Source organism: Pelodiscus sinensis, chromosome 9, assembly GCF_052426305.1.
Source record: "Pelodiscus sinensis isolate ZL-2025 chromosome 9, ASM5242630v1, whole genome shotgun sequence".
NCBI classification, from domain to species: domain Eukaryota; kingdom Metazoa; phylum Chordata; order Testudines; family Trionychidae; genus Pelodiscus; species Pelodiscus sinensis.
Window position 1 is genome coordinate 3,780,491 of NC_143060.1, and position 19,650 is coordinate 3,800,140.

Below are 19,650 nucleotides of genomic sequence, written 5' to 3' on the forward strand. Positions count from 1 at the left end.
TTCTGCATGAATTGTGGTCATACATAAATGTCCTTTATTTTGAACTAGTATTTATGACAACCCCCAACTTAGCTGCTAGCAATTACATCCATTGTGAAAGATTGTACTTGGAAAAGAGTTTTTTCAGATAATCACAAAAAACAGACAAATAAAATACAATCAATTATGTTGCAATAAGTTAGCCTTTCAAAGTATCCTTGGTTATTTTACAGATACAAAGGCTATTAATTCAATGTTAGACATATTTCAAAATGTTGCTGGCAAACTTATTTAATATAATTTCACTAATCTAGAAAGTTACCTTTTTCTGCCCCATCACAAAACTGCTTCAGAAAAAAGGTCTCAAACTATTCTGGACTTTTCTTATCTTTGATCTCCAGCATAGAGGCAGCAGACCAAGATTAATCTCAAGTCTACTGAACCATGAAGTTGTCTACATATGAAATCAGACCATCAGTGAACTAGAGTTAATCACATAGAAGGACATGCTGACATCATAGCCCAGCACAAACTTATCCAAAGAGCACTAAAATTGCATCACAGGACAGCATTTTAAAACGTGTCTCACCCCTTTTACTCTACAGTAACAAACAAAATTTTGTCCTACAGATTAGAGGAGAGGAATGGGAAATGCGAATTAGACTCCATCATTTGGGCATCCCCTGCTCCCTGTAGTTGATCTATGTAATGAGGGTCAGTAACATGGAGTCAGCCAATAGGGCCTCTACAGAGTAGAGGCCTGTAACATGAAAGCAGCAACAGGCCTAGAATCTAGTAAGCAAGACTTTGGTTCAGGAACACAGGATCCAAGAAAGAGGCCCTACTGGTAACTGTATAATTGTGTAAGTTACGTGAAACATGGAAGGACACAGGGAAGCACCAAGTACAGACTAAGCCAAAGGGTGTAACGGAACATCTGAATAAGAAATGTCTTAGTACAAAGACTCCCCAAAAACTAATGTACATACCGACCTAGGTTCAGGACCGGGTCGAGATTGACAGCATGAAGCATAGTAAGCAAGCCCCCCTTCCGTAAGGTGAGGGGTGGTAACTAGGCAACAGAGGGGGGTAACCTGGTATGTAAAGAAGTGATGTAAGTTGTTTGTACCTGTCTATAAAAGGACACTGCAAAGGGTGCTCTCCAGCCGACCATGGGGAGGCGGGGGGGAAGGAGACAGGACGGGACACACTAGGCGCCTGAATGGCAGGTGTCATTGCCTAATCTTACAGAATGCACAGTAGCTTAACTCTGATTGACTGCTGTTAATATCTGTTATACGGCAATAGGCCTGCTCGGTGTTGGTACCTTGTCAACACGGGTCATAGTGCCCAGAGGTGTAACATTGTACTGATCTCTGTTACCAACTGGTAGAGCTTCGCATTTGACAATAAACCTGCTTGACTGATTTCAAAACTTGCCTGCATCTGTCATTTCCGGGGCCTCTCAGATCTCCTGTGTTGACCCAAGTGCACGAGGTCTAACACTCTAGATAAAGGGAGCACCAATTGTTATGCACGCAGCCAAAAGTTTATAATCACTGACGAAATAGAGGTCCTGTCAGGAGCGAGCCAGGACAACCCTGACCAGCTGACGCTGACAGTTCAAACCACAGAAGGTACTGAGGAACAGAACACTGAGGTACAACAAATCTAATTTCTGGAGGAACAAATTACAGCGATATTACATTTTAAATCCACAGCATCATTACAGATCAAATTCATGCCTAGTGTAACACACATTCAATAGTTTGATTCTTAAGTGAACTTACAAGTTAACTAGAATGTCAAGCAGACTGATTGCTCAGGTAGGAGTCATTATTTGTCTTCACTAAACTGTATATGAAAGCAAAGATCTTCTGCGTGGCCTGTCATGGTAACATTTTTTTCATCTAGAAAACTAAAGCAGCAGATCTAGTACATATGCTGGTAATACAGCTTTCCTCTGCCCACACTTGGCTCCTAACAGCTCACACTAAAACCTTTTGTTTCCTGACATTCTTCTATGTTGCCTCTTCTACCTGGAAGATCTACCTTCTCCACATGAAACTTTTCCTATTAAATCCATGAGTAATAGGTGGCAGATTAAGAATGAGCAATGTAATCTAAAAAGCCTGTTTGCACAGCATGCACAAGACCAGCCTGCCTGAGGCTACAGTAGAACCTGGAAATGCAAACAATGAATAGCATCATCCTGTGTGCTGTTAGAACAATTCTCTTTCTCAAGTTAACAAGAGGCTACTCCAAGCAGTAATGTGCCTGAGAACCAAAAACTGATAGCTACACATGGAGTGTTGAACATTTTTATGCAGAGGTGTAAACAAAATTTTAAAATAATTTATGTAATATAACCTCTATTTTAATTTGTAATTTAAGCACTTATTCACAAGACTAACTTTTTTTTTTTTTTTACAATTTTAAAATACATAGTAGAAAAGATTACCTGAAATGCTACATCATTAATGTAACATCTGGAAATGCTAAATCTCATGTCTCGGAAATGAAAATATGATTTGGAGTATGATTTTATTCATAGCTGTAAAATCAGGAAAGTAAGCCAATAACCTCTGTAACACCCTAAAGTCTAAAAGTCAATGCATGTATCTATTCCCCTATAACAAAATTAAAAGCTATACAAATATTCTGCTTGGTTTAATACCTAGCCATTTTGATTTTTGCTATTAACCTTACTAGAAGAGCCAGAACTGCAGGAACACCGCTGACACAAACCTGGGATTGCACAATCTCTGCTTTACAGTTTACAGCATTTGCTGACTTTCCAAATACTAACAAGAAGCAGGTCAGCGCCACAACCCCAGATGTGCTCAAAGAATACAAGATTAGTTTTTCTGAAAAAAGGAACCAGAAAAAGAAAGCTGGGAATGAAGGAAAGAGATGGAAACAGAAAAGAGGAGGAAGGTACAGCTGTGTTGTGCAGTAAACTTGAAATACATTGTTGCAGATTCCACAATTACATGCCAAAGTTAAGACATATCTGTTTCTCCTGTAGGAAGCAAAGATCAACAACCTGTACTAAAGAGACAAGTGCAGCCCTGCAGGCCCAATTACCAAGCCAAACGGGAAACATCCAGAACATGGGTTACCCTGAATACAGTGTAAAACATACATATTTAATGTCTGCATGCATTTAATAAAACATAGATGAGCCAATCCAAAAGTTTTCCACCATTGCCGCCAACCTCTTCAGCAACTTCCCTAAAATAAATGACACACCATATTGTAAGTAGTTGGGGAAAGCATATATTCTACCTGCCAAGATTCCCACCACTCACTCACTCGAAGCAAAATGTGTCCAAGAACTTTAGATAACTAGCAAATCAGGAGAAGCTCTCAGAGACCCAGACACAGCCTCTGCAGGAACTGCAGCATTATCAACTTGAAAAATCACTGAGGTTAATCACCCACCTTGAACACCTCAGAGAAGAAACCAGAGCCTATTTTCTCACAGGTGAAGTCATCAAGACGTGTAAGTCTGGAAAAGGCACTTATCAGGGCTCTGTACGAAGAGGTCCAAACTCTCCCCACTTGAGAGACAGTCCCGTCACCTCCGCCACCCCCATCAAAGTCTTCAATGCGTTCCAAGCGTGGTGGAAATCCTGCTATTGAATTCCGCTTACTTCGATCCATTTCAGAAATTAAATGGTTCTTTATGAAAAACAGATCTCTCACATCTTAGGTGCTTGAGTAGTTTTTCTTCTGCTTTGGTGGGATGCTAAAAAACAAAAAGAAAAATTACATAAACTTCATTAGCTGCTAGCATCAGGGACATATCCAAAAAGAACCTAACACATCATTCACACCTCTTTAGCCTCACAAATTTAACTCATTAGGAAAAAAAAAATCAGATCCTACTAAGCATACAAAAGGGAATAACATAGTATTGGCAATGAGATGGACCAGATCACTTTAAATGACCGTTCCCAATTTTAGATTCCAGAAATGTATTTTAGCCAAAAGATAAAACACACAAAGTATTGGGATCCAAACACAGTAAGAAAAATCCTTCTCCTAGTCATTAAGTTTTTTGTATTAGACAAATAAAATACATTCTCTAATTCACTAAGGTTTTTTAATACTAGTTTTATGGACCCAACAAGAAAATGTTTTATGCTTCAACCTTACTGTGGTAACAGTTAAGGAACAACTCTCATAATTCTGCTGCCAATACAAGAAAACCACTCAGCAATAGGAGTTTATTGACAATCCCTGGACCCAAAAATAGCATATCAAAATCAAATTAAGGACAATTTTTATTATCTGTCACTAGTAGCAACACCCAACATCCTTTTTCAGGTTACCATATACGACCATTTCAGGGCCAAATGCTCAGCTCCATTGAAGTCAGAGCTATAACATTTGAAGATTTAACCTCAAAGCCATTAGAACATCAATGATGTTACCACAGAAAGTAAAATTCCAGAGTAGTTTGGGGGTTCTTTTTTCTTTGCTTAGTTAAAGCTACATTAATTTCCAGTCAATTCAAAATACAGAAAACAAACAACATTTGCCAAGTAGAAAAGCAAAACAACAACAACAACAACCAGTAAGGGATGGGGGTTTTCTAAACGGGTCAATGAAGTAATCAGGATAACTCTGGAGCCTATCAAACCAAACTTGTACAGTACTGGCAAATTTGACAGGTGGCTTATTTAAAAAAAAAAAAAAAAAAAAAAAAAGGCTCACTCGGTTGTTCATCTTTTCATATTTAAACTGCTCATTTATAGCAATTCAATATGTCTTTGGAGAAGCTGAGTTCATCACAGAACGAGCAGGTTTTTAAGGGTGAAGAGAAGGAAAAAAGGTGATCCTGAAGCAGAAAAAAAAAGCCACAGTGATATATATTGAAAAGTGGACAAGTGAAGTCAGTAATGAGGCAAGGAACAGATGAGGCAGTTATATTTCTATACACAGAGGTAGGAACCTTAAACCCAGGGCAGCTCTAGACTAGCTGCCAGCAACTGGCGCCATAGGCGAACCATGCAATCGGCACCCCCACCTCCAAACCCCTCAATGATATTACGCCACCATTTGGTGCCCCATTTAACTTGGCGCCCTAGGTGACTGCCTAGTTCGCCTATTTGGACAGGCCGCCCCTGCTTAAACCTGAAATAACTACAAATGCCAATTAAAAATAGTAGATTAAATTTTAAAGAGCATTTCCAGAAACAGAGGCTCACCAGCTGTCCCTTGGACACATAGCAATGAGCATGCTTTGTATGCAATGCATGTCTTATTTCATAAAAGATGTTACTTTTGTCCTAAAATGCCAAGAAAACAGATGGTACTCCCCCTTTTCTGTTCAATTGCACTCTTTACTTTGAAATGCTGAATAACATTCAGGTTATTCTCACAAGAAAAAGGAGGAAAAATCAATTACAGAATAAAAAATTTTGCATCATTCAAACACTCTTGCACTTACTTGACTAAGTCATTGAAAAAATCAGAGAAAGTATTAACAATATTGGCTAAAAGCAGTGGTCTCCAACCTTTTTACACCCAAGATCACTTTTTAACTCTCAGAACAGGCGAAGATCTACCGCCCCGCCCGTTCCTTGAAGCCCCGCCCTCTCTATTCTCCTCCTGTCCATCACTTGCTATCCCCAGCCCTTACATACACACTCTGATAAACTGTTTATTTTTAAATTATGCGATACATACAATTAAAATCACGTGTTTATAGTTATGAAATAAATGGTCTTTTTTATTCATGCTATTTAAATCTAAAATGAAGCATTTATAATTATACATTTTGTGGGGACAGAGCACTGCGGCTGGGGGCAGGGGAGAGGGGGCAGGGTGCTGGGAGGGCAGAGGTCAGGTTTCTGCAGCTAGGGACAGGGTGCCAGTGGGGACAGAGTTCAGGGAGTGGGGACGGCGTTCTGGGGATAGGGGAGTGGGGGCGACAGGGGAGGCAGAGAGTCCCCTGCATCTCCCTCCTCCCAGAATTCTCCCCCCCCAGGGAAACCAGCGCGTGCCTGCCCAGGGGGCCGACCCCCCCCCACCCGTGCAGGAAAGCCCCGCGCACGCGCCTGCCCAAGCCGCCGATCCCCCTCCCCCCTGCGCAGGGAAGCCCCACGCGAACACCTGCCCCAGGGCCAACCTTTCCCCCCCCCCCCCCGCGCGCGCCAGGACATCCTGCACGCCTCCCGCAGGGCTGACTCACCCCTCCTATGCCGCGCAGGGGACCGGCAGAGCAGCTAGCGCGCTACCTCTGTTTTCTCTTGAGGTAAGTAGTGGGGCTTCTGGGGGGTGGGAGGGAAATAGGGGCGGGGCGGACAGGATGCCTCGCAAGCGACTGGTCGAGGCCTTGAGATCAACCAGTAGCTCGCGATCGACCTGTTGGTGACCACGGGGCTAGAGAATGTTTGATCTTTACAATGCAAAATCGGGTGCATTTTAAATCATGTCAACTAACCCAGTGTAATTTCCCTGTAAATACACTATCACAATGTTGACAATGCAAGGTCACATTTAGCATTACTCCTCTCAGCAAGGAAAAGTACAGAAATTGACTTGAACTGCCCTTAAAGTAGGAATATAAAAATGTAGCTGTGTAAACAGGTAATTGATGAGCATGAGCTTATCAGTTACCCAAACCGCTGCACGTGGTTCCTAGTCTTGGTCCCAGGAGCCACCTGCTGCCTACGTATCAGAAGCAGTAGCACAGGGTGGAGCTGGTTACATGCGAGAATCCAGCTTAAAAACCAGCTCCTGGCTAGCTGGCTGCCGCCCAATGTGTAACCACTGACATTTTCAGAAGTTACATGGTTAACAAGTTACACTCATTTTAGCATCCCTTCCTTAAAGTCGGTGGAACAGGCTTGGTGGCGTAGACTCATTGTTTATAAAAATCAACCTAATGCGGCTATCTTTGACTTAACTGACTAGTGTAGACCAGGCTCTAGTGTAATTAATTTTTATAAAGCCCAGTCTATTTCCCATTACAGATTCCCACTGACTTGTGTAGAAGTTGGGTAAGTCCTTATTGCTGTACAAACTTTTGACTGATTCCCCCCACCCCTGTTGAGATGGCCATTATCTCCTCCATTTTACATACTGGGAATATCAGGAATAGAGAATGACTTGCCTACTGTCATATGGGGAGTTGCTGGGAATAGAATTCTGAGCTATTCTGGCCTGTTATGTTTTACCTCCTTCCCCCTCTAGTAGATTTAGGGAACCAAAATCCTCAAAACAAATACTGCACTTCAGTTTGTGTTCTTTTGACTTAGATGATGAGGGTGAATTTATAGATAGCATTGCTAAATGACACCTGCTGGATCAGGAATCCAGTTTTAGAATTGTGAGCTTGAATGATTAACGTGTCTTGTGTCAAAGCCTGGGCATCTCATTCTTTGAAAAACATTTCCAAATTAATAGCATGCACCTCCCAGAGATCGGCTTCTTTCCAGACTAGATGCCTAGTGCCAAATCCTCTGTGTGTATGTGTAATATACCAACATAGCGTTAATGATTGCTGCTGTATAGTTATAGAAAGCAAGCAATTTTCTTGTACAAATTGCCTTTTTAGAGATTTACACACACAAGTCAATGGGCACATGCTTGCCTGAATCTTGTAGTAAAGACAGGCCTGAAACTGTTTATTTGGAAGAGACTGTTTGACTTGTGTCTTGAGGCATTAAAGGGACTCTTAAGGTGGGGGCTCCGAAACTTGACCTATTTGTGTAACTTTTTGAAAAGAAATAAAATGCAAAGCACTAGATTAGATAGTTTATTGAACTGCCAATCAGTGGCTTGGGAGATAACTCAATGTGACATAATGGACTTTTCTGTCTGTTGATGTTTTTTAACCAAATGCTTTTATCTATAAATAAATACAGAGACATGCTACAATCTACTATATATTTTGAAGTTTATTTTGCACAAATCCACAAAGTCCTACTTTGTGATTACCTATAGATACCAAATATTGCACAAACAATCCTGCCACTTAAATTAGCTGAATGCACTTCTTTTTACACCTGAATATGCTAGGTGAAAGGTTTAAATCAGTGCTTCTCAAACAGCGAACCCCAGCCAATGGGAGCTGAGAGGCTGCAGAGTTGGTAAGTAAACCAATTGGAGCAACCTGGTAGCAGCTCTCTCAGTGTGGATCCGCGGACCACTTTGAGAAACACTGGTTTAAATAATTATTTTTGTTTTTCCATCAGATTAGAGTTCATAAAAAATATTTGGTAACAAAATTAAAATCGAGTCGCCTATTCAGGTGTGTCTATAGTGCAAAGAAAATTTTTACCGTTACAAATCACAAAATAATTCAAATTAGTTATAGAAAGAGCAATGGAAGTTTTATGAATTTCTGATTCAAATTTACTATGTATGGTAATAATTCGATAAAATGAAAAATGTTTGAAGTTGAAATCTTACAAATTTAAAACTGTTCCTTTACTTCCCTTTTGCAAGCACAGCAATAAAAAATTCTATTACATATATTTCATTCCTTGAACTTTCCTATAAGTGTAATCTACGCAAAATGACTTTGCCCTATCAATGGCAGGCCTAATCTGCTAGTCTTTTATAAGCCATCCTATGTTAATACACTGCTGAATTCATGCAGTAGAGAAAAACATTTTAGTTATTAAAAAAAACATCAGTGCAGGCTCCCAAAAGACTTTGAGCTGATGCATATTTTTAAAAAATAGTTTCATAAACCTGGTCAATGTCTTTATTAGCAAAATTATTAATGATCTGATAAGTCAGGGAAACACTTTAGAAGACATATTATAGATATTTCTGTATCTAGAAGACACTGACTTGGCTGGGTATTTTTACCCACACAAAATGTATACAAATGTCAAAGTCAGGCGTTTGAAAGCCCGCAGAATGCTCAATAGCCTATTAAAAACAATAACCACAGTTGAACAGTTTTCCAAGCTGAACTTCAATATTAAAAATGCTCAGGGTTTGTAACGGGATTGTTTTGGATTCTGTTAAGTACACTTTAATTTACTACTTGTTATGGTTCATTAAAGTACCTCAGACTGACTTGATAGTCAGTTATATTAATGATCACATTCTCAATTAAATCATCCAGAGTTTAATTGGCCAAAATAACAATAGGCCTCTTTGGAATGCTTCCTATCTGAAATTTTCCTCTTTCTGATGCTGCATGTACAAACTTAGTAAGAAAATGAAGCTAATGCAGTCCTTACGCTAGCAATTTCCCTGGATATTTTTTACACTGTATAACTGTCTAGAAATCAGACTAGCTTTAGCTGTCTACATGAAGCAATGGGTTATTTGAGAATCCAGATGGTAAAATCTTTCAGGTTTTAACTTTTCAGCATGGTTCACATTATTAGAACACATCTATTAATAAAGTTAATTAATTGCACACGAAACCTGGAAATATGGTAGAATTAACATCAAGAACTCAGAACACTGCTCCAGTGTAAGTTAATTTCCACAGGCAGCCCCTGACTGTATAGCTACAGAAGCTTGTGCAGTGTAGTGGATTCAGCATAAAACTAGAAGCCAGGAGCTCAAGAGAGCTAATCCTTGCATGGCTACTGCCTGGATGCAGCATTTCAGCAAGTAACTGCTGTCTCCTTTCTCCCCATCCTCAAATCAGTAAAGTGATGATAATATCTACCGTACTCCACTACAGGAGGCTGTGAGAATTATTTCTATTTTAAAAACACTGAACAACCATTAAAACATAAATATACACAAGTGCCATTACTGGCTTTGTAGGACATCAGACATTCAGCACGGATGAACTCAGGATCTTTGAGCTACAAATGCTAAAAATCAGGGAATTCTTCATTTTACATTTATATTATATTTCTCTGTGATCTTTATTGTTCCTGAAAGTGCCACTTCCTAGCCATTGCTATCATAATGTATGCTTTCCACAAAAAGAAACATACCCTACGTCTCTCGGAACTGACTTTATTACCCTTGCTACACTGATCCAGAGACCTTCACTTGGCTGAACTTTGTGGTAATTTGTGACTTTCAAAGAGGAATACTGAAAAACACCTCACCTATTTTATGAATGCAATAAAGTCTGAAATAAATAAAAAGGAATGATTGGTCATTAAACCCCCACACACAGTGGTCACAAACTTTTGTAATCTAATACTCATTCAGGAGATCTGAATATAATAATAACCCTGAAATACTTAAGTTTTATATCCTTAGTGTTCCTGCCAATAACTTCTAAGGTCCATTCAATTTAATTTTAAGGTAACCCTATTAAAGGGCCTGTAGCAGCCTGCTAGTTCCCTAATCTGCTTGTAATCATTCCACTTTTTAGCATACATAAGATCTTAGCCTGCTTAGCATAAAGACAGGTATGTGATTTGCTTTGGCTTTGTTACAACACATGGTTATTGTATTGAAATAATCCATTTCAGGCAAGGTCTCCCTTTTGAGAGACAGGAAGCACAAGTTGTATGGAGGGCTTTAATGACCCCAGTTTGTCCCTACACTTGTGCAGACCCCAGAGCAATATTGAAGGAAAGTGTCTTTCACCACTTGGATTTGAGTTGCTTGGGCTTCCTTAGGCCTAACAGTTTAGGGTAGCCCTAAATAATGTCCTAGAGACCAAGATTCCTATCAGCATGGCAATAGCCAAGGCATAGGAATGAGGGATGTTAAAAAGCGGGTAGTTGCATAACCAATGAAAAACCCAGCAACTATGAGGTTACATGCACATGCTGTGGCAGCCGGCTCCCCCAGGAGCTGATGTGCGCAGGAAGCCAGCTTTTAAACCAGCTCCTGCCTGCTGGCCCTGTTCTTGGAGAGCCAGCAGCTCCCAGGAAATGGGGTGGGGGAGTATGCATGTAACCATGAATGTCAACTGATGAGCCCAGGCTTATCTGTTAACTTCACATGGTTATTCGTTCACATCCCTATTAGGAATGCACTGGCCATATTCCTTGCCACATCTTCATTAGGGGCTATCCCCCTCTGCATTTGGAGTATTCACAGGAAATAGGGAGCAGTTTTCAAGTGCTTTGCAGCTCCTTCGCATGAGCACAGCCAATGCAAACAGGCCATAAGGCAACCAAGAATCCAGACCAACAAAGGCAGGAATAAAAGATAAAAAGTGCTAGGAAAAATACAAAGAAGAGATGAGACGTATGTATCCTTGAGCGTAAAAAGGGCAAAAAAACCCAGTCTCTCATACATTATTGCCATTCATGAGAGAGAGAGTCGTCTTTACTTTTAGTTTTCAATTTACAGAATAGAAACATAAGATTAAAATCTCTCCTAACATTTCAGCCACAGAGAAAACAAGAACCTCGCTGAAACAACAGATGATTTTACTTCATGTCACAACAATGCAGACTTGGCTTTTGTATGTCATTTATAAAACTCTCACACAATATATAAAGTGTGCCTTCAAAAGCATGCCTTGAAAAGCACAATCAACATAGTTATTTATCTTGTGGCTGTAGCTACAGAGGTCACAGAAGTTCCGCGTATTAACTATTTACAACTCATATATAAAAATATAATGTTTATTTAGCATTGTAGGTGTGCAACAAAAAAGGCACAGGTCCACGTGACAAGAAGCTTACAATCTAAATCAGACATAACATAGGAAGACTAGACAACAGATGGGGACAGTAGGAGGGATACAAGTGCCAGATCACGAGATATATTTATTGCTGCATATGCATTTTGTTAGTTCTTTTTTATAATATATTAAAACCTGAAGACAGAATGAAGACCAGAGCAGAGATCAGTTTACATAATATAAATTTTCAAACTCTACACAAACAATGACTGTCCCCCCCATCATTTTTGCATTCATTTGCAAAACAGTGTACTGTAATAGTACTCTCTCATTACTGTACATCCTTATATGCAAGATCCTGGGTTACAGAAGTCATACCAAAAAAAAGGAACCAAACAAGCAAATAGAAAATCAACAACAATTATGATCTGTTTGTATGCTTGGTGGAAGAGCCCCCACCCTTAACTCTTTTCATTAATTATAAAGAATAATGTTTTAAGTTATAGGTGCTGTACACCTTCAAATTTAGCTAATTTCATTTCCCACCTCTCCCTCCCCATGTGCCTGCCTATATTATATACTGAAGCAATACCCTTCCTCATTTTTAATCTTACTCCCCCCTCCCTATCCCTCAAGGTGGAAAAACAAGTGACACTGATTCAAGAATGGCTGCACACAGAGAATTTAAGACGACAGCATACACTTTCCATCAAGTGTTAGAAAATGCCACAAAGATGCTTCTGTATGCACTATAAACTAATCAAGTTTTATATGCAGCTGTTTACATGAAGGTAGAACAAAAATTAGTGCAAGTGGAATTATACAGCAGATGTCTGTGGCCAGACAGTGTCACATACCTTCTATTGACCTAGCAGATAACATTACACCAATTTTCAAGCAAATAAAATGTAGTAGAAGTGTTTATGTAACATCCACTGGCATGTCAAACCTTCCCACAAAACACTTTTCTAAAGTGAAAAATTTCAAAGACTCATTCAATGTGTATAAATTTACTGATCTGCAGACGGAGATGCTAGAATTATGATTTCTGATCACAAAAAAAAATATTATTACGTCAGGGAATATAAAAAACTCATTTTAAATAATAGGTTTAAACTTATAACAATTGTTTAGGATACTATATAACCTATTACTATACAGCAAATACAAATAAACTGACAGGACTCAATATACAATACACAAACAATTCCATCAAACAACTGTAACTGTTTCACTTCACAAAGCTAAGTATTTAGCTGCACACTGATCTGGAAAGTCCCATATTAAAAGCTAATACAGTTCTATGGCTAAATGGGATGCCATGAAGGAAGAATTATTTAAACATAAAAAGAACCTTTCATCTGAATGCCATAAACACCTACATAACCAAGTCTGTCATTAATGCAAGGCTGATGACTATGGTGGAGTGCCACAGAAAGGAATAGTGAAACTGAACCAAGCACAGCCCTTCTTCTGGTACTGAAATGATCATTTTAAAATACCGTATCCACATGCAGTGGTAACAACGACAGCTCCGATGTACCCTCCCCTGCCGGTGTGACTGGATTTGTCATTGTACCTTAGGTGGCTGCTTAAGGAGCTTCCACTGTAATGCTACGGATTTTAATAGCGCCCTTCATCCAAAAACCTCAGAGCATACAGACCTACCTGCACCTGTTTAATCAAGCCCAGTATTGTTGCTTTTCACAACCTTCAAAATAACCAACAGTACAACCCTGTAACAAGCTGGTCCTCCCTCCAAGCTCCTGCTCCCCCAAACAAAAGTCACCTACCCCCCCTCAAAGCCCCTGGCAAGCTGCTCTTGCCCCGAGCTCCTGCTCCCCCAACCTCTTGCTCCCACACACACACCCCCACCTGACAAGCTACCACCCACCTCCTGCTCCCAAACATGTCCTGCACAACAGGCTGTGTCCCCCCCCCCCACCTCCTGCTCCCACACACACACCCCAACAGGCCGCCCCAAAGCTCCTGCTCCCACGTCCCCCCCCCCCCCGACAGCACACCCCCCCCCGGGCTCCTGCTCCCACGCCCCCCGACAGCACACCCCCCCGGGCTCCTGCTCCCACGCCCCCCTGACAGCACACCCCCCCGTGCTCCTGCTCCCACGCCCCCCCAACAGGCCGCCCCCCCCCGCACTCCTGCTCCCACGCCCCCCCAACAGGCCGCCCCCCCCCGCACTCCTGCTCCCACGCCCCCCCCACAGCACGCCTCCCCCGCGCTCCTGCTCCCACGCCCCCCGACAGCACGCCTCCCCCGCGCTCCTGCTCCCACGCCCCCCCGACAGCACGCCTCCCCCGCGCTCCTGCCCCCCCGCGCTCCTGCTCCCACGCCCCCCCCACAGCACGCCCCCCGCGCTCCTGCTCCCACGCCCCCCCCACAGCACGCCCCCCCGCGCTCCTGCTCCCACGCCCCCCCCACAGCACGCCCCCCCGCGCTCCTGCTCCCACGCCCCCCCGACAGCCACCCCCCCCGCGCTCCTGCTCCCACGCCCCCCGACAGAACGCCCCCCCGCGCTCCTTCTCCCACGCCCCTCCCGACAGCCACCCCCGCGCTCCTGCTCCCACGCCCCCCGACAGCACGCCTCCCCCGCGCTCCTGCTCCCACACCCCCCCGACAGCCACCCCCCGCGCTCCTGCTCCCACGCCCCCCGAAAGCACGCCCCCCCCGCGCTCCTTCTCCCACGCCCCCCCCGACAGCACGCCCCCCCAACAGCCACCCCCCGCGCTCCTGCTCCCACGCCCCCCCCCCGACAGCACACCCCTCCGACAGCCCGCCCCCCCGCGCTCCTGCTCCCACGCCCCCTCCGACAGCACGCCCCCCCGCGCTCCTGTTCCCACGCCCCCCCCGACAGCATGCCCCCCCGCGCTCCTGCTCCCACGCCCCCCCCGACAGCACGCCCCCCCGCGCTCCTGCTCCCACGCCCCCCCCCCCGACAGCACGCCCCCCCGCGCTCCTGCTCCCACGCCCCCCCCGACAGCACGCCCCCCCGCGCTCCTGCTCCCACGCCCCCCGACAGCACCCCCCCGCGCTCCTGCTCCCACGCCCCCCCGACAGCACGCCCCCCCGCGCTCCTGCTCCCACGCCCCCCCCGACAGCACGCCCCCCGCGCTCATGCTCCCACGCCCCCCCGACAGCACGCCCCCCGCGCTCATGCTCCCACGCCCCCCCCGACAACACGCCCCCCCCCGCGCTCATGCTCCCACGCCCCCCCCGACAGCACGCCCCCCCGCGCTCCTGCTCCCACGCCCCCCCCGACAGCACGCCCCCCCGCGCTCCTGCTCCCACGCCCCCCCCGACAGCACGCCCCCCCGCGCTCCTGCTCCCACGCCCCCCCCGACAGCACGCCCCTCCGCGCTCCTGCTCCCACGCCCCCCCCGACAGCACGCCCCCCCGCGCTCCTGCTTCCACGCCCCCCCCGACAGCACGCCCCCCCGCGCTCCTGCTTCCACGCCCCCCCCGACAGCACGCCCCCCGCGCTCCAGCTCCCACGCCCCCCCCACAGCACGCCCCCCCGCACTCCTGCTCCCACGCCCCCCCCACAGCACGCCCCCCCGCGCTCCTGCTCCCACGCCCCCCCCACAGCACGCCCCCCCGCGCTCCTGCTCCCACGCCCCCCCCACAGCACGCCCCCCCGCGCTCTTGCTTCCACGCCCCCCCCGACAGCACGCCCCCCCGCGCTCCTGCTCCCACGCCCCCCCCGACAGCACGCCCCCCCGCGCTCCTGCTCCCACGCCCCCCCCGACAGCACGCCCCCCCGCGCTCCTGCTCCCACGCCCCCCCCGACAGCACGCCCCCCCGCGCTCCTGCTCCCACGCCCCCCCCGACAGCACGCCCCCCCGCGCTCCTGCTCCCACGCCCCCCCCGACAGCCACCCCCCGCGCTCCTGCTCCCACGCCCCCCCCGACAGCCACCCCCCGCGCTCCTGCTCCCACGCCCCCCGACAGCCACCCCCCGCGCTCCTGCTCCCACGCCCCCCGACAGCCACCCCCCCGCGCTCCTGCTCCCACGCCCCCCGACAGCACACCCCCCCGCGCTCCTGCTCCCACGCCCCCCCGACAGCACACCCCCCCGCGCTCCTGCTCCCACGCCCCCCCGACAGCCACCCCCCCGCGCTCCTGCTCCCACGCCCCCCGACAGCCACCCCCCCGCGCTCCTGCTCCCACGCCCCCCCGACAGCCACCCCCCCGCGCTCCTGCTCCCACGCCCCCCCGACAGCCCGCCCCCCCGCGCTCCTGCTCCCACGCCCCCCCGACAGCCACCCCCCGCGCTCCTGCTCCCACCCCCCCCCCCGACAGCACGCCCCTCCGCGCTCCTGCTCCCACGCCCCCCCCCGACAGCCCGCCCCCCCGCGCTCCTGCTCCCACGCCCCCCGACAGCCACCCCCCGCGCTCCTGCTCCCACGCCCCCCCCGACAGCCACCCCCCCGCGCTCCTGCTCCCACGCCCCCCCGACAGCCACCCCCCGCGCTCCTGCTCCCACGCCCCCCCGACAGCCACCCCCCCGCGCTCCTGCTCCCACGCCCCCCCCGACAGCCACCCCCGCGCTCCTGCTCCCACGCCCCCCCGACAGCCCGCCCCCCCGCGCTCCTGGTCCCACGCCCCCCCGACAGCCCGCCCCCCCGCGCTCCTGCTCCCACGCCCCCCCGACAGCACGCCCCCCCGCGCTCCTGCTCCCACGCCCCCCGACAGCCACCCCCCGCGCTCCTGCTCCCACGCCCCCCGACAGCCACCCCCCCGCGCTCCTGCTCCCACGCCCCCCCCGACAGCCACCCCCGCGCTCCTGCTCCCACGCCCCCCCCGACAGCCACCCCCCCGCGCTCCTGCTCCCACGCCCCCCCGCGCTCCTGCTCCCACGCCCCCCGACAGGCCGGCCCGGAGCCCCGGGAACCCCGCTCCCCCGGTGTCCGCAGGCGCCGCCGCAGTGACAGGAGCGGGCGCTCCCCGCCTCACCTGGAGCGCGGCGCGGGCGGCAGCAGGGCCCGCGCGCCGGCCGGCAGGTCTCTCATGGCCGCGTCCCGCCCAGGCAGCCGGGGCCCCGCAGCGTCCAGGGGAGCGTCCGCCGCCAGCGGGGGGGGGCCATGCGGGGCGGGCTGCTGCGCGCCCTCAGCCCTGCTCCCGCCTCGCTCCGGCCCGGCCCCCTTCGCCTCAGCGCCACAGCGCGCCCGCCTGCGTCTGAGCCGCCAGGCCACAACAGGGGGCGGGCCCGGCCGAGGGCCCGCTGCGCCCAATCGGCGCCGCCGTCTGCCTCGCTGACAGGCCAGCTCGGCCAATCAAAGAGCTCCCCCGTGTGGTTGGCTGACATTATTTGATTGACAGCCGTTTCGGCCGGTCCCTCTGAAATGCAACTAAGCTCCGGCAACAGACGGAGCCACTGGGAAGTGAGGGGAAAGGACTGGATGGGAGGGACTAGCGAGGGGGGCGTTGCTAGGGGCGCCTCAAACCGATTGGGCGGCAATTGAAGGCGGAGTGTAAATAAAGAAGTGGCCAATGAAAGTGAGTCTAACTGTGAGTGACAAGCGGGAAAGCCAATTAAGAATTACTTTTGAGGGGCGAGGGCGTGAAGCTGTCAACACGGCTACGTGCATCTAAGACGCGGAGGGGAGTGTGGGAGGGGCGGGGGACGAGACCCAGCAGGCTCTGCGCAGCCCCGTTCTAAGGGCCAGGGGAGGGACACAGGGTCTGGCTGGAGGAGGGGTACGGGGGGGGGGGGTAGACAGGATCTAGCTGGGGAGGGAGAGGGGTACGGGGGGGGGGGGAGACAGTCTGGCTGGGGGAGGGGTGCGGGGGGGAGATAGGGTCTGTCGGGGGGGACATAGGGCAGACAGGGGCTGGCTGGGGGGGGAGAGGAACGGGGAGGGGAGATGGGTTGGCTGGGGGGGAAGGACATAGGGCAGACAGGGGCTGGCTGGGGGGGGAGAGGAACGGGGAGGGGAGACGGGTTGGCTGGGGGGGAAGGACATAGGGCAGAGAGGGGCTGGCTGTGGGGAAGGACATAGGGCAGACGGGCTGGCTGTGGGGAAGGACATAGGGCAGACAGGGTCTAGCTGGGGGAGGGGCACGAGGGAGACAGGGTCTGGCTGAAGGGGGGGCATACAGGGTGACAGGGCCTGTCTGGGAGGGACCCACAGGGGGACCCTGGCCTCTTGGAGGCACACAGGGGAGATGGGTGGTGCATGGGGGACCCACAGGGCAAGACAGGGCCTGTCCTGGTGGGGGGCACCAGAGGAGAACAGGCCCTACTGGGGGAGGGGAAATGGCAGCTGTCCACAGTGGCGTAGTGCTCAGCTCCAGCAGTGAGGATGGCTGTGTAAATACCTCAAGCCGCTAGAGCAGGGGCCCGCGGACCCCCTGCCGGGACCCTCAGGCACGGAGCAGCAGCTGCTGTTTTAAACGCAAGGCTGCTCCATGTGACTCTGCTCCGGAGAGAGGGGAGGCTTCTGGTGACTCCTCCCACCCGCTTCCAGCCCAATTCTCAGCGCCTATTGGCCAGCAATAAACAGCCAATAGGAACTGACCCTAGCTAATCTCTCAGCTCCTATTGGCCAGAAACAAACGGCCAATAGGAGCTGAACGATTGGCCTGGAGGATGGGGTCAGTGCAAATCTCTGCCCACTCTCAGAGCTGAGCGCCCCCTGGAGGAAGGAACTGCAGTTTTAAGTAGTCTGGGGCTGCAGCAGGCTGGGAGTCTACCCTGCCTTGGGGGTGCTGCAGGCTGGGAGATACTTAGGTAAGTGCCTCCCAGCCAAAGCCTGCCTCTGGCACCCCGCCCCTCCTTCTCTCTAATGTCACCATTCAAACCCTCTGCGTCCTCCTGCCCCAGCTCACAATTCCCTCCCAGGCCCTGTACCCACTGACACCTCTCCCCCAAGCCAGAATCCTCTCCTGCACCCAGACCCCCTCCCTTACCCTACACCCCAATCCCCTGACCCAGGTCACAACCCCCTCCTTCATCCAAACTCCCTCTCAAACCTCACACCATCTCCTGCACCCCACTTCCTTACCCCGGCATCCGTCTGCACCCAACCTCTGTCATAGTCCCCGCACCTACTCCACAGAAAAGTGAGGTCCTTGACCACTTTCCAGAATCTTGGAGTGGCACCCAACCAAAAATTGTTGCCCACCCCTGAGCTAGAGGGAGCATCTCCCACCAAAGATGGAAAGGGTCTGTCATACTGTGGGGGCAGCAGCTAAAGTAAGGTGCTTAAACTGCATCCCTCAGTAATTGGCTTGATTTTTTTTATTTATTTATTTATTTTTGCTGGGTTTGCAACCCTTTCTCTGCCCCCTCCTCCATCCCAATCCCTAGGGAAACCACAAGCCACAGCAGGCAGTTTTCTACCCAGCTAGCCCATGGAGGCAGTGGACTCGGACAGCCTCCTAATGGAGATAGTGAGCCCAGAGGCACTATGCCTCAGACAACACGGATGCCTTCTGCTTGGTTTATAAGTGTATCTGGCCATGGCTAAGCACCAAGAGGTGTCAGCCGAACTCAGTCCTGTGACCTTTATCTCTAAATGCACAGGCCTGAGTAGCACCTGAACTATATGGCTACGTTTAGACTGGCATGATTTTCCGCAAATGCTTTTCACGGAAAAGTTTTCCGTGAAAAGCATTTTCGGAAAAGAGCATCTAGACTGGCACAGACGCTTTTCTGCAAAAGCACTTTTTGCGGAAAAGCGTCCGTGGCCAATCTACACGCGCTTTTGCGCAAAACAAATCTCAGCTGTCTACACTGGCCCTTTTGCGCAAAAGTTTTGCGCAAAAGAGACTTTTGCCCAAACAGGAGCAGCATAGTATTTCCGCAAAAAGCACTGATTTCTTACAGTAGGAAGTCAGTGCTTTTGCGGAAATTCAAGCAGCCAGTGTAGACAGCTGGCAAGTTTTTCTGGAAAAGCGGCTGATTTTCCAGAAAAACTGGCCAGTCTAGACAGAGCCTATAAGTGTTAGTAATTAGTGAGTAGTTATAGTCCTAGGCTATGTCTGCATTCGCGGCTTCTTGCGCAAGTATGGCCGTTCTTCCACAAGAATCCGCAGAGCGTCCACACTGCACACCCGCTCTTGCACAAGGAAATTTACAGTATGGCATAGTAAGAGGGGGCTTCTTGCGCAAGAGCTATGCTCTTT

The 19,650-nt window shown here is 49.4% G+C and overlaps 1 protein-coding gene across 1 annotated transcript in view; it reads right to left on the minus strand.

Moving 5' to 3' along the window:
• TESK2 (testis associated actin remodelling kinase 2) overlaps nt 1-16,711 on the minus strand; it is a 122,566-nt gene extending 105,855 nt beyond the window's left edge. Inside the window, exons 1-2 of the mRNA XM_075935868.2 lie at nt 16,477-16,711; nt 3,424-3,730 (exon numbers count right to left, since the gene is read on the minus strand). Coding sequence (XP_075791983.1) covers nt 3,424-3,645 — 222 coding nt within the window. The 5' untranslated portion in view covers nt 3,646-3,730; nt 16,477-16,711. The remainder of the gene's footprint in view (nt 1-3,423; nt 3,731-16,476) is intronic.
• Between the last annotated feature and the right edge of the window lie 2,939 nt (nt 16,712-19,650).